The sequence below is a fragment of the Pleuronectes platessa genome, chromosome 7, assembly GCF_947347685.1.
Source record: "Pleuronectes platessa chromosome 7, fPlePla1.1, whole genome shotgun sequence".
NCBI lineage: Eukaryota > Metazoa > Chordata > Actinopteri > Pleuronectiformes > Pleuronectidae > Pleuronectes > Pleuronectes platessa.
Genome location: NC_070632.1, coordinates 19,202,408 through 19,218,081, shown reverse-complemented (window position 1 = coordinate 19,218,081; position 15,674 = coordinate 19,202,408). Strand labels below are relative to the sequence as shown.

At 43.2% G+C, this 15,674-nt stretch overlaps 1 protein-coding gene across 1 annotated transcript in view; it reads left to right on the top strand.

Moving 5' to 3' along the window:
• nell2a (neural EGFL like 2a) overlaps positions 1 to 15,674 on the top strand; it is an 84,217-nt gene that overhangs the window by 56,281 nt on the left and 12,262 nt on the right. Inside the window, exons 15-16 of the mRNA XM_053427094.1 lie at positions 818 to 913; positions 15,127 to 15,267. Coding sequence (XP_053283069.1) covers positions 818 to 913; positions 15,127 to 15,267 — 237 coding nt within the window. The remainder of the gene's footprint in view (positions 1 to 817; positions 914 to 15,126; positions 15,268 to 15,674) is intronic.

The following is a 15,674-nucleotide window of genomic DNA, read 5'->3' as shown; positions in this document are numbered from 1 at the left end:
AGTTAACCACACAATTTCTGAGAACACTTTTCGAAGGATCAAAATTCCCATTATATTTTTAAAAAGCTTATTAGTCATTAAGTTACTTCTTTCCTCCAATCAATGGGCTAAAAGCTAATCCTCAGAAAGAAGGAAAGTGACATTTTTGGATGTAAATTGCAAACAAAAAAATACGAATTGCCAAGCTGCTGATTATTATTCTGTCAATGCAGTAATTGGTTAATTGACTAACCAGCTCTATAGTAACCCTAATGGTGTCAAAGTGATTAATCATTAGTCAATCCTGCTTCGGCTAGAGAGGGTGGGGGAGGGGCCTTATGTAAATGTGGTGCTGGGAAGACTGGGATCCAGTATTTTTGGATCTTGATCCAAAGCATTCATGATATTAAATTCATGATTTAATTCTGTCTCTTGTGAGGGCCCCCAACTTTACAGAAGTGCAATAATTGTTAGTAGAAAGTAGAGACACTGTGTGATCCTCCTTTTTACTGGATTGGATTTCTTTTGTTTTTAATCCTTCTTATTCTTTCATCTATTACATTCATTTCCATTAAATTCTGTCAACTACAATGACTTGTCTGTGTTTTGCGGACACATTAACCGAGAGTCTACCTACGGATAATGAACATTTTTTAAATTAACCTTGGTGAGACGCATTAATCACATGGAATCATTTTGCGCGAGCCTGTAATGAATCACATCACTAAATTAGCTCTTATTCTGTATGCAAATACATATGCTGCTGCTGCTCTAATTACGTAGTTAGTGCTCGTTAATCTTAGTGAGAAATGGCTCTTCTCTTTTCGTCTACCTCTAGCTATGTGTGACGGCTTGTGCCAGAACGGGGGAACCTGCGTCTCACCTAACAACTGCGTTTGCCAGCAAGGATTTACCGGGAAGAGATGCGAGACAGGTAAGGACTTCATTTTATCTCCACTCCTACGATTTATCTCCTCAAAAATAGCTCGAGGAGCTGTTCTGACTGGATGTTTAAGTCGAGGGAGAAGAGGGGACGTGAAATGAGGGGGTGTTGCTTCACGTCCAACGGTAGAAAGGACAAAAGAAAAGAGGAGAGATCAATGGTCTTGCTTCTTTTTTCTTGGCGTTTCTGGGCTTTTGTTTAAGCAGGCAGTGATTATTCTTACTTTGTGCAGCTGTCTTTGCTTCTGACCTCCACAAAACAGCTGATCTGTAAAGGCTGCGATCATTTCAGCGCGTGTGTGTTTGTGGCTGTGTGTGTGTGTGTGTCTGCGAGTGTGTCAGACTGTGTGGGTCTGTGCTCCGTGGTGAATAATGAGCTTGTACCTCCTCCAATGGCCCAGTGGAGGATTTGAACTGCAGTTGCAGCAGTATGGGAATCACCCTATATTACAGCCCATATTAATCAGCATGGCGTTCCTCCTCGTAGGCTCCGCGCCACATCCCAAACTACAGCCGCATCAATTCCTAATGCACAATATCTGATCGGGCCCGATAGCTAAACCAGATATTAAGTCAGCTTGTGTTTACAGCAGAGGCCATATCACAACTTGCTCTCGTGCATGGAAATATGTCATACACAGCGTTATTATAAGACTCAGGGCTTTGGATCCTATTCAGTGTGTTTACCCCTCCAGTACTAGCGATCTCAGGTACCCGAGGAAGACCATAATCCTGGTGGTTGTGTCCCGGCTGCACCGTAGATCTGTGCCACAGCAGCGACCCCCTCCTCACGGCCCGATCCGGCCCTTTGTGGGGGGTCCTTCAGGAGACAAGCGGCCGAGCTAATGGAAAGTCAAGTCATCGCGGTTTCACCCGGTGCACGCGCTTGTGTTTGAGTGAAGCAAATGCGGCCTCTCTGCTTGCTCACTGGTTCAGGTATTGATTGCGCATAAAGGATTTTTTTTTTTTTTACGAGGCGTCCTTTTTACTGCCTATCTTAAAGTAAATGAAAATCCTCATGCTCTGAGATGCTGAGGAGGATGGGATAGAGAGAACGAGTGTGTGTCTGTGTGTGTGAGAGAGACACACAGACACACACACAGACATACACAGAGAACGTGTTAACACATCTAAACCATAATGACTTATCCTCCTCCCTACTTTGCAGCAGAAAAGGTTCTGAGGACCTCCTCCCTCAGTAATGGCACGAGAGCCAGGCAATCACACATTTCATTACCCTCCACACTATTTTAGATCCCTGCCCTTTTTGCTTTCTCCGTCTCTCTCTCACAATACTCTCTTTTGTGAGTGTTCTGTGAAAAACGGTTCCAACACAGTCCATCCAAGGAAAAAAATCACAATATGTACATACGTTTTGTCCAAGGTGATTCTTTTCTTCAGCGGATGGCTCAGAGACACAAATTTGCAAAACATGGTTCAAAACATTCTCAGTTTTTATCAGATTATTTATGCCAAGATTGCATTTGGAGAAAGTTTTTTCAATCCTGCATATTTTCAATCACAACAGAAACAAGTAACTGTAAGTCAGATAGACAATAAAACAATGAGATCAGGTCACATCTCTCTGTCTTGATTTATAAAGAATATTTCCAGTTATAAAGTGTAAACCGTGATTTTTGTATTTTAAATTTACAGTTTTAAATATGGCATATTATCTATTAGTCTCTATGATGGGCTAAGCTAAGTTTTGCCTGGTTATAGGTAGTTTAAAAGTAATTTTTCAGTTCGAGAACAAAACAATCTTAAATATACCTCCATTGTAGTGAGATGAAATAGATACCAGTGAGAAAATGTGTTTCATCTTAGTTTGTGTTATTTAAACCTTTAAGATGTGACAGCAGAACAACTGTTTGCAAACAATTTCCTCCATAAATACAGTTGTCTGTTTCTTAATCACTCAATGACTTTAATCAGCGGATGAGTGATTGGTAGCTCTGGGATCAGTCTGTTTTTTAGGCTCTCTGTTCTTCATCGAGTCTGATTGGACTTTGAGGTTCGGGGACATAAACACATCAAGCTCATGTGCACAACACTCTTGCACACTCCTCAAGCCTCAAGCAACAACATGTTTGTCACCACAGCTGCTGCTGCTGCTGCTTTGTGCATGTCCCTCTCTTTCTGTCTTCCCCCCCACCCTCCAACAATCCCTCCCGATCCCACACGAGTCAGCTCGGTGACAGCTACTATTGTCGTTTCTTTTTTTTAACTCTTGGTTTTATAGTCCAGGACCAATGTCCAGGTCCATAGCCACCAGGCTAAAGCCTCTGGCACTGTTTAGAGACTTCACCAGTCTTTCCGTTAGTAAGGGGGGGGGGTTACAGCTTCTTACTGGCTCCTCAGTGTGACAGGAGCTCCCAGTGAGGGAAGAGTCTACTGGAGAAGATGTATGGAGTTTAATGTACTATTGGATATGCTGCTCCAGAATGGGGGGAGGAGGGGGATGGAGGACAATAGTTAGGGGAGAGGAGATGGAGATGTACGGGGAGAGTGACAGATCCAGAGAGAGAGCGAGAGAGGAAAAAGAGAGGTAACGACCGGATGGGGGGGGGGTGGGTGAGAGGAGGTGAAGTGGAAAGGAAGATACAGGAGAATGTTGGGAAAACTGACAGATGCGGCGATGGAGTGGGAAATGCCGAGAGAGAGATGGGGATGGAGGGTATAGGGGTTAGTGAGTTTCCTCCGCATTTGGATGCGGAATGAGGCTGACGTGGTCGGTGCTGCTGCAGGAGGAGGAGAGGCAGAGCCGGGTGGATGAACATGGAAAAGCTTTCACAGAGTCTGGGCTCACCACCCCCCAGAACCCCGTGAGCTTTTAGAGGCCTCCCCGGGGACGCCACCACTTCTGCTGCTGCAGCGGCAGACTGGCGGCCTGTCATGAGACACAGAGCGGTGGCTCTTCAGGGCGGTGCCTGACACACCCGCACGCCACCGAGCACGCACGCACACATTCGGGCGTGGGAAGACGCCAACAGTTTGCAGATTGTCAACCTTACGCCTCGTTTCTAATAGTTTTTTTTTTTTCATGGTGTTGGTGCATACATGTGCTATTCTGTGTACATTTGTGTCTGACTGTGTGTAATTGTGCACGCATGCGGATGTGTGTTAATGTGTTGTCCCTCTCTGGTGTGTCTGCGCTCGCTGACTTGTCATTACCATTCAGGGGGAATGGATTGGGAGGGACAGGGGACACGCAGTGCTGACAGACAGACACCAGCTAGTGGAGAACTCTGACACATCATGAATTATGCAGGGTACAGCTGTGGCAGGGCACATGCACTTCAGTCATGGATATAAATGTACACAGGGCCAGCCATGTAATGCTTGCCCTGAACATGCAGCATTGTTGATGTTGTAGCCCCGGGCTGGTATTAATTCCTATATGGCCTGAGTGAGAGATGGGCAACTGCTGGAATATTATGTTTATTTTTCATCCATTTTTCTCCTTATGGCTCGGAGAAACAGAAAATAAAAAATAGCTGTAATGATGTTTCAGAGGTATTAAACGCCTGTTGAAGCCTCTGGTGTTTTTAACCTCCAGTATTTCAACAACACATAGAAGAGATCTGTCACAAAATGTAAGCACATGTAAAAGAACAGGAAGATCATTATTTTGTAAGATAAATAGTTTTTCCAAAAATATTCTTCCAAATTCAGTGTTTCATTAATTATTTGACCTTTAAAGGATCCAGTTGTCAAAAGCAGATATTTTAGATGTTTTAGCTCCTTCTCTGGCTCAGGTTGTCCTTCGCTGCCTGATAATCATGGATGTGTTAAAATAAAAACATACAAAGACACAAGATACAGCGCCTGAATGTGAATCCATCTAGTTTTTTGTTTTTATTTGGGTCTATGTGTGTAAATTTCTGTTCAAACCAAAATGAATTCTGCTGTGAAATTTTAAAGCAGAAAATCAAATGGGCAAGATAATATTAATATGTCATTCAAGATAAATGCTTAGGGATATATGAGCAATAAGCTCTAGCTTTCAAATTTGCTCTAAAAAAAAAGGATAAAGTGCAAATGAAATGTACATCAAATGAAGTACTTCTCTGTCCATTAACGTACAGTTCTCAGTGTGTAGGTTTAATATCATTGCTCTCGTTGGATTTTATAACTGATCAATATGAGAGTGACAATGGAAACTGTCAGATTTGTTCATGCGTACTTCATGATCGTTTGATTTAAAGGGATAAAGACAATCCTCTTATCCCCGATCGTTTCCATCTCCTCTGTCATAGCCTATAGAGCTGTTTAATTTAATGCTTGCATTTAAAAGACCTTCACTTGTATATGTCACAAAATAATTAAATAAAAAAACTGAAAACATCACAATGCTGATAAAAGACTTAATCTTTAAATGTAATAAACAAACCCATTAGCTCTATTGCAGTTGCTTCTGATAGTGGTCAGTCTGGTTTGGATGAGTGGGCTGGAGATCCTCGTGAAGCCTTTACTGATGGTGCTTTTAGGATATGAGGAAGAGTCTTCATAACAGGAGCCTTACTGATCACATGAGCTTTAATTTGCTTTTAGGAAAACTGTAAAGATTATTCCCCAGCTGAGTCCGTGCATGAAATAATTGGACATAACATCTGTGAACATCCTCTCCCCCGTTCAGATCAGACGCATGTTTATTAAGTGAATAGCTGAACTGCTCCTATGAGATGAATGGGGAGGTTTTCTTAGTATTTCCTTTATTTCCAGCTCATTACCTTGTCCTTTCAAGTCCCTATAAGCTTGTTAGGATGCTTGGCCGCTAGTTAAAATGTTCCGTCACCATGCCATCGGTTCTGTAACTAATGGCCGTCTCTGCTGTCCTGGCGTGGCCTCTAGCTATAGTTTCCTCAGAGGATCCGGTTGGCCGCTGAAGAGCATTTGATCAGATGCTGGGGATGGACACCTCCCGCTTTTCATCTCTCCATTCATCTGCCGTCTCGAGCACTTTTAATCAGCGGCACCGATTCACGGGGAGGCCAGTTTAGCATCAACAGTGTTCTGTAAGGACAAGGAGAAAGAGATAAAAGATTTTTATGTTTGGTGTTAATGATGCCGTTTAGATTTGTGACTCCTACACACTCCAGGAGGGTTGTGTTCAAGAGCGCCATCGGGGAGCCTCGGTGCATTACACCTACACTGTAAATTGATGCTTTATTGGTCGGCAAAACTCTCATTTTCTCAAGTCGTGATAAATTACCGGCTTGCTTCATCTGCCGGAGTGAAACTCTCGTAAAGAGACGTGATCTAAAGAGGAGAATGTTATGTTTATGTGAGTGAAACGGCACTTTTTTTTTTTTTAATCAGAGCTTTGATTTACTTTGTTTTGCCTTTGACTTTTTACGAGGAAGTGAAGGACAGAACATTTATGGACAAAGAAAGCTGAGAAGTTAAAAAAGTGACAGGATTTTTTATTTTGGGGTGAAAGCAATGAGAGGAAAAGGGTGGCATGGGAAAAGGAAGCTAAAAGGTTGACGATTTATAGCGAGTCATAAAAATGGAAGAAGAAGAAAGCGGTGAAAAGGAGGACGAGAGGAGAAGGAGAAGGACACAAGTAGACGGCCGTGAGTTCATGAGGAGACTTGAGAGAAGCAGTGTGAAGCCCCGAGGTCACGCTGGCATATTGACTGGGAGAGAGAGCAGAACGGGGCCAGACAAACAATTTGTTCCTCAGGCCTCATTTACATTGATGTTGAGCTCCAGGAAGCTTGTCAGTTTTCAACAGAGAGACTCAGTAGACGGACAAAAACTCAGAGGACTGACAGAGATAAAACTACAATAAACAGACTGCAAGAGTCACACAAGCCGGAAGGTGAATAGCAAATAGAATAGAACATTCATTTGTTATGGATGAATACAAGTATAAAAGAGGTGTAGTTTAGTTTATTTCAAAGTAATAATTTAACAGGGACCATGCGCCAGCCAAAGTCAGTTACTTAGTTCATTTGCTTGAGGCCCCTGAACAGGAAAATATAAAAGACAATGCAACAAAACGACAAGAAAAATAAAATAATTGGACTTTTTTTTTTTTTGGGCCACTGTGGCTCAGGAGTTAGGGTGGGTCGTCCAGTAACCACAATGTCGGTGGTTTGATCCTGGCTCCTCCAGTCTGCATTCTAAATGTCCTTGGGCTGAACCTTAAATTGCCAATGACAGACATGCTGAGAGTGTGTGAATGGTCCAAAAGGTGCTCTGTATAGTAACCTGCTGTATGAATGGGTGAAGGTGACTTGTGCTGTGAAGCACTTTCAGTGGTCGATAGGACAAGAAAGATGCCGTATGAATACAGGTCCCCTCTGACTGATGCCCTGGAGAACCTGGCATTGCCTCTGCAGAGTGACACACATTCTTTAAAGGACTCATCGTATGCCCATGATACCACAGTTGATATGGTTCCTTGGGGTCTTAATGAAATGTCTGTAACATATTTTGGTCAAAATACCACAAGGATAATTCAAAACAGCACAGATTGACCTGTTTGACCCCCCCCCCCCACCCTCTCCCCTCCTCCCTCCTTCACGAGATAATACAAGCGCCCAGATTTTTTGCTATCCATTACCTCCGTAGAAATATGGCTACTGGAGACGAAGATACAATCTGTCAACCATATCGTTTTGAACCAGTCAGGTGGGCCGAAGCCTGGCTGCAAGAGCCCCAGCTCCCCAGCGCAGCCCCGCGGTGGGAGCAGTGGGAGCATGTTTATGTGGCCACTGAAATGTCTGACGGGCAGCAGCAGCGAGCTAACGCTAGCCGGGAAGCCGGGCTCCCCTAGCTCGCAAGCTAACCGGGCCGGTGGAGCCAGGCCGTCTCTCCACGGAGCCGGTGAGATGGTCCAAGGCCATGTAGCGAGACTCCCTACATGGGCATGGTGTGACTATGACGTATTTTTCGGTCATAATCCCATTCGACGCTCTCTAGCGTATCGTTTCTGACATAGAGGAACCACAACAAATCGCGGGAGTTGTTTTTTCTAGAGATTTTGGGACGGTAGACATGCTAGATACCCAAATTAACGTGTAGAAGCACTACAAAAGTGGAATTTTCATAATATGTCCCCTTTAAGATAATTTTTTGCGTGTTGGTATGTTTGTTTGGAAGCGAGATTACACAAAACAACTGAAGATGTTTCCATGAAACTTGGTGGCAGGCTGAGGTATGAGTCAGGGGAGGACACATGAAAGGTTGCTAGGTATCTGGATAAGAGGGCGTTTTTGAAATATAAAACCGAATAATTACTGGATCTTGGTGACAACAATCAGGCCTGTTAAGGCAACTGATAGTAACGAGATGTGAAATATGGTGCACATAAATAAATAATCTCCAGCTAGTGAATTTAAATGTGGTTTTATAAAGGGACTTTGACATTGTATTTGATTTATAGACCCGACACATATCCACCAAACAAAAGAAACTAAGTCAATAAATCATCACGATACATACTTATAAATTAATAGATATATAATATATAGATGTGCCACACGTGCCTGACAAAATTATGTAATAAATAATACATTGAATAAAATAATAAATTGGACAGAAGATCAGTTGCTCTCAGTGTTACTTTGCCCTCGTGTCATTTTAAATAGCAACAGTGTCTCTCATACCGTATCCAGGTAAGAAAAAAACATCACAGACTCATCAGAGTTGAAATCTCCCCTGGGCACCTCCCACCCGACACTCAGGCACAGGTAGTGAATATTTTAAACCATATTCATTTTATTCCACCGCTTGACAGCTCCCATGATGCACCGCGGCAGCACTCCCTCTCTCCCTCCTTTGCTCCTCGATTTACCCACAAGGCCCGAGGCGCTGTGACTGTTTAAGCTCAAGCGGCTTGTTTAAGCACAATGATTATGTATTCATTATTTATTTAGAGACGGCCTTACAAAGCACTCACTCCATCACCCATAATTAGTGTGTCTTAATTAGGCCCTGCTAATGGCCGGAACTGTCGTTTAGCTGAGCACAACCTGCTGCGTCTACCTAAATGACACGTCTCCCAGGGAGAGCTCACTGCTGCAGCTGCTGCACTGCAGCACACTACACTGGCCCTGGACAGCTAGACTGGCGTAAAGGACACCGGTAACAACATTGCACGGTTTTTCTCCGCTGAAGCAAACAGATCTGCTCTATTTTGAGGAAACATCTCTATTCAAAAGTGAAAAATCCTGGATTTATTATGGAACTGCTGTATCTGTGCATACACCACTCAAGAGTCCACGTAAACAACATGAAGCAGGGACTGTCTCGCTTCTATCTCTGACTGACAGAGACACGGACTAACAGATTCTTACACATTAAGAGCCACAGAACCAGAACCCACATTAGCTTTCTAGAGTCTCATCATCTTGGACATGTATTTTGTGTTGCATCTTGGGCTCGCTGAATGAGCAAGCAAACATCCACCAACACAACATGTAAACATAAGGACGCATATTTATACGAAAGCTTTAGTCATTGCTTTCCTATGTATGTTGTATTTATTGCGTTTTTATGTTTCTATGTTAATTGTAAGCACCAATTACCAGAGCAAATTCCTTGTAGGTGTAAACCTACTTGGCAATAAAATACTTCTGATTCTGATTCTGAACAGAATCTGATCAAATTCTCATTTGTTGCACCAACTCTGTTTCATAAGGATAAAAGCGCCACATCAATAACCTTCCAGAATAATTTTTTAACAGCAGAGGCGACAGACTACCTGGGATATCTGTCCGGTTTTCTGCTGTAGATTGAAAACATTCTTAATTCCTTAATTCTGGAATGCCTTAATTCTGTATATCTAGTCAAAAAATCAAGTTGAAATTATTTAGTATGCTGTTCATAGTTGCTATTTGTGTTTATTTGAAATTCACTTAGGCTAATAATAGGCTAATACGAGCCACATTAAAGGACCGCCTACTCAGCTGACGTCCTCTGACCTGCTACAGATTCATAATAAACCAAAGGTATTTTCTCATTGTGTCCCAAACATTTACCACTACATATTGATTTTCTTATTTGCTATTTCAGATGGTAACTGAAAACATTACAGAGGAAAATCTTATATTGTAGAGCAGCATGCTGAGCATTGATCTGCTCAGCTGCTCCTGTCACCAGCTTCTCTCACACTCTCTCACATAGACACATCCGATACACAACGGAAACATCTGAATGGCCGACTGGCTAAAAACAACATGATGTGGTGTTTGGGAACAGAAAGGATGTTCATGTTTTGTGCGTATAAGGCAGGGAAGTGAGAATTGATTACAAGCGGTCACTGGAGACGCATGTGGTGATGCATTTTAATGGCAGTTGTTAACTGATGTACTCAGAGCCGTCCATTTGTGGTCAGATCACTCAAGAGATGTTAGTTAAAACCATGTCAGACCAGGGCCGTTGATTTGGTTTTCAGCACCTTCTCACGTGGAACAGCAGCTGTGGCTGTCGTTGACACAAGTGAATCAAACCCAGTGGTGGATTTAGGATTTTTCTGAATCTGGGGCCATACAGGGGCCAATTATATCTCTAACATCCGTACATCATTTCTGATTCTCTTAGATGTAAAATGAAGTCATTCCTTGTCCAAGAACTTTGTGAAATTCAAAAAAGCTTAGAAAATGTAATTCACAATACAGTGTCATATACATTCTTAGTAAGTGACTAGTGTTTTAAAAGGCTACTGACAGGAGATGGGCAATTCAGAGGTCCAATGAGCTTACAGCTGGGGCCAGTGCCCCAATGGCCTTGCCCCTGGATCCTCCCCTTACCAAAACAGTAATATTATGGTCTGGAAGAGCAGGACATTGAAGGATGCTAAATGCTCAGTAAAGCTTAGGTGGAGATGTGTGATTCACAAGGGTTTGTCACAATAAGTGAAAGCTTTAATGTTGCATTTAAAAGCTTTAAATAATATTATAATTCTTAATGTAAATATAGTGATTACTGGAGCTTAGAATGCTTCTGCTAACACAGCTCCTAGGCTCTATAGCTACAAGGTAAAGTAGCTGTTTCCCACAGAGGTTTGTTTATAGTGCGTCTCATTTCCCCTGCTGGCTCAGCTGTCAGTCAAACACATCCATCCATCCTCCCACTCTGAAGCTAAAGCAGCGTTGCTCATCTATAGAAACCTTTTTTCTTTCCTACTTTCAAAAATAAAACAATCGTTCTGAAATTCACGTTCACACATGTTTTGACTGCAAAAAGCAGCCGTCAAATTCTGGTTTGACTTGGAGGAATTTAACGGCTGCAGGTAAGTGATCCGGAGCGATTGCAATCTGTGCGGGCTTACAGCTACCGATTGTTCACAAGGCTCGTTTCCAATTTGCCACAAGTGCTCATCCACTCTCCCATTCAAGGGCTCGCAGATATGGATTTGCGTATCGGTGTCTGTTTCATCATCAGGAACCCAGTGTGAAACTCAATTTGCCTCAGGTGACTGATTGATTATTCGAGTCCATACTTTCCCTTAATGAAGACTGAGGACCAGTGACAATCACTCAATTACACCTTACGGTATATAAAAAAATAAGGGGGATCCACAATCCATTTCCATAACCAATAAAAGCTGTGTATACACTATTATTGACTGCAGCCTTTTCTCTCTACCATCACTGTAAATGTGATCCGACATGACAAATGCAGCTCATTTTAAAATCCACTTATCTTCAAATGCTATCTGACTGGAGAGCAGGAGGGACGGCTCAGTTGAGATCCAGAGATGTTTTTCTGAGTAACTCCTCCCGCTGCAGCCAGTCAGGATTATCAGGTAGACCTCTGCGGAAATGGAAATCAGTTTGAATTAGGTTATTGTACGGGTGAATGTACGTGTGGCAGCAGGAGCTGGTTCTGCACTGAGTAATGCAACGCAGCAGAACTGTATGCCAGCCCCTGGGGCTACCTGTCAGTCAAGGGAGGTAAGGAGGGAAGGAAGGAAGGAAGGAAGGAAAAAGGGATGAGTGAGTTAAAGCAGAGAACTGCACCTGCCCAGGATCGGAACAATGGGGAACAGGAGGATTGAGGGTGAAGAAGAGGAGGGCAGGGTTGGCCCAAAGAGCAGAAAACTGCAGGGATGACGGAGGGTTGATGATGGGGGCATCGCAAATTTGGAAAGCAGATCGACAGGTGAAATGAAAATGGAACATGTGGAGGGGCGAAGGCAGAGGATGAGGAAGGAACGGGGGGGGTGCACAGCGGCTTAACAAGCCCAGGAGGCTGCAGAGGAGAGACAGTCCACTTGTTCTTTACTTTGTCTTCTCAGAGCTGCCTTAATAGAGCTCTTGTTTCCAGGCTGCCACTCAGGATAACGAGTAGGAAAACTCTCCCAACGTGGCTCCTTCTCCTCCTCTTCCTACATCTTCCTTCCGCTCCTCCTCGTCTCCTCCTTCACCTCTGTCTCTTTCCTATTATGCCCGTCCTCATCCTCCTCTCTTTGTGTGGGTAGTTCTCTGTCAGCCACCATGTCTTCCAGTCACCTCTGAAGGTAAACTCAAAATAACTCTTCCTCTGTGCCCTTCACCTCTCCGGGAGAGATTCACAAAGATGGGTTTTATTTTGTTTGTGTCATCTCTTTTCACTTTTAGCTGGAGCGGAGTGAGGGAAAACATGACATGATTTAACAAGCGACAGTGCTGCACTATTCACATCTATGATTTAACAAAAGCAAAAGCCTCGCGATTCAGTCGAGACGGAGCTTCAAGCGGCGGTCTTGTCTTACTGTCATTTTTGATGACTTAATTACAATGATTGTCTATTATCATTTACGCGGGATGATAAAAGAGAAGGGGGGAGACCTTTTGCGAGCGCGTTGTATCTCTGCCGTACCTCACACGTTCAATCACGTTGAGTCGCGACAACTGCGAGTTTCACGTCCCTAAAACACAGCAGCGCTTTTACAAATTTGACTTGACAGCCGCCTGAGAAGCATCATGCCGTAATTGCAGCTGACAGGTTGGGCTCAGATTAAAAAAACTAAAAAAATGACAAATCTTTAGTTGAGGGTGTAACCCTCTGTTGTTGTAGCCAGACACTGGAGCTTTTAAAACGCCTGAATGAAACTCAAAATAACCCATTTGCATATTTTTAGATTTGCTTCTCCATCAGCGTCTGTTATAAATAGTACCTGACTGCTCAGTTGTACTTTGAACACTCTCCTACAGCCTTACTTGGGAGAGGAGGAGGATTTAAAGTAATTCTACTTGAAATTTTAATATACTGGCAAGACAGCTCGTGCATTCAATGCCCCCCGTGCTTTTATCACACTGACATTCACCGGCAACAAAGAGCATTGGACATCTGTCGTCAGCAGGCAAGAGAATTTAGATTTTCAAAGATAGGACATGTACAGCATTAGCTGTTGACTCGTTTTAAGCAGTGTCCTTTTAACCTGCTGTTGTTGGGGGGGGGGGGATGAGGTGCACTGCTCTCACCGAACTAATGTAATTAGACAAGATAGTGCAGTGTCCGCTCTAAACCTGTCTCTGTGTGGAATGGACTGTTCTCTTGGTCTGTGTATAAGCTCTGTAATTCAGCTAGATAGAAAGCATTACAGCTATCAACGTTGTGCTTTTACTTTGAAGACACCTTGCCAAAGAGAAAGGGATTCTATAAATGTTGATGCCATGACAGAGAACAGCAGCGGTGGACGGTCAGTCCGCCTGCATCTCATAGGCAATACGCTTTGATGAGATGAACAAAATCTAATTATTAAAATGATCTGGTTCCGATATTGACCTGTGATTAGACCTAGTGGCCGACCACAACTGTACTTTATCTGAGATGCAGAAGAAGTGTGAAGCCACTTACATGAGAAGTCTACCACACCAACAGATGCAGCTTTTTGAACCCGACCAGTGGAAAACAGAAACAAAGTTAGTTCATTTTTTTTTTTTTTTGTGCCAACCTCAGACTCATGCGAGTAATTTTTAAACAGATAAAGCCCTAATCTGTGGGACATTTGATCAATGCTTAATCTGCTGCAGAAATTCTATTAAAAGGCTGAGGGCTCATTAGCCAATAGATCTTAATCCCATTACTGCCTGGGCGGTGGGGGACCATGAGCCCGTCTGCATGTCTCTCTGTGGGGGATACTGTTCCAGGCAGTCGTAGAGAAGGTCAGACACGGCACACTGCCATTTTCATAATGAGAGCGGAGCATCATGCATCATGCACCATCATAAAAAAGCCATCATTGGCTATACGCAGACACATTTAATCACTGTGCATGTCTGGGCCCCAACATATTTAGCCCCACTGTGTAATAGCAGGATTTATACCCTCTCTCATGTGGGCCCGGCCCTCGGTTTAATTAAATATAAGCTGAAATATCAGAGCGATCTGTCTCTCATGGGCATATTATGCTCATTGAAAATTACAGTGTATTGTTCTTGGCTGATATTGTAGGAAAGTTGCGGGGCTGCTTGTTGACATGGAAAGGGCTAAATGTTGGCCAGTTGGAAACAGAAAGGAAATAAAAGGAGACGAAGAGAATCTTACAATACTATTCCCGGGGGAGGGGGGGGGGGGGGGGGGAGTCGGGGTGCGTAATCGAAGACAAGAGCTGAAGAAGGAGGCAGAGTAAGAGGGGATTGTTCCTGAGTGCAGCTGTGTGCACACAAACCCCGGCTCCACCTATCCACAACCACCCACGGGCCACGATAGAAGAAGTTTCCGACCCTTGACTGAGCTTCTTCACACTTCACATCAGAGAACCTCCTTACCATCAAGCAAAGTGTAATGAAAAGCGAGCGCACAGTATTTGTGTGCCTGCGTGTGTCAGAGGAAGAGACTGTGTAGGATTTCACCAACACAAGCCTGTTGCATGCGTGGCTTCTAAGAATAGTCTTGTTGTATTAGTTTCATTCATTCCCTGCTATCTTTTATTGATGCACATGTCCGTCTCTGGCCATGCAGCCAGGCTAGATCAATAAAACCCATGGTCTGGATTCACTGTGATGCCAGACCCGTTGTTTTATCAATTATGAATCAGTCAATTGCAAATGCCCACCAGGCAAGAATGGAGCATATTTCTCAAGACAAACATGATCCTGATTGAATGTGCTTCTCTTCTCTTCTCTTCTCTTTTCTTCTCTTTTCTCCTCTTCTCTTCTCTTCTCTTCTCTTCTCTTCTCTTCTCTTCTCTTCTCTTCTCTTCTCTTTTCTTCTCTTGTTTCCTCTTCTCTTGTTTCCTCTCCTCTCCTCTCCTCTCCTCAGATATTGATGAGTGTGCGGACGGCTTTGTGGAGTGTGATAGCAAATCTACTTGTGTCAACTTGCCCGGCTGGTACCACTGTGAATGTCGCGATGGCTACCATGACAACGGCTTGTTTTCTGCCAGTGGGGAATCGTGTGTAGGTCAGTGGCCCACCTTTATTTCACACAAATATGTCATGTCTGGTGGAGAAAAGAAAAACGTGGCTTAAAATTTTAAGATAGCAACTTTGATAAGTTAGGAGAATCTAATATTTAACACAAATCACAGGTAAAACAGTTCTATTGGTAAAGGTCGTATTGTGAAAACAAAAAATCATAGATGAGAAGAAGGTGTACGAGAATAGATTTGTAATTTACAAAAAAGGAAATATTCATAATACTACGAGTATCAAGTCGGAATTGAGAGAAAGTCATAATAGTTACAGAATAATGTTTAATGAGTAAAGTCATTATTTGACTACACAATAGGTCTAGCCCTAACCCTAATAAGAGAATAAAGAAAATGGAAATAAGCAGCGAGGAGATCCAGTGCTCACTGGAGTTCCACT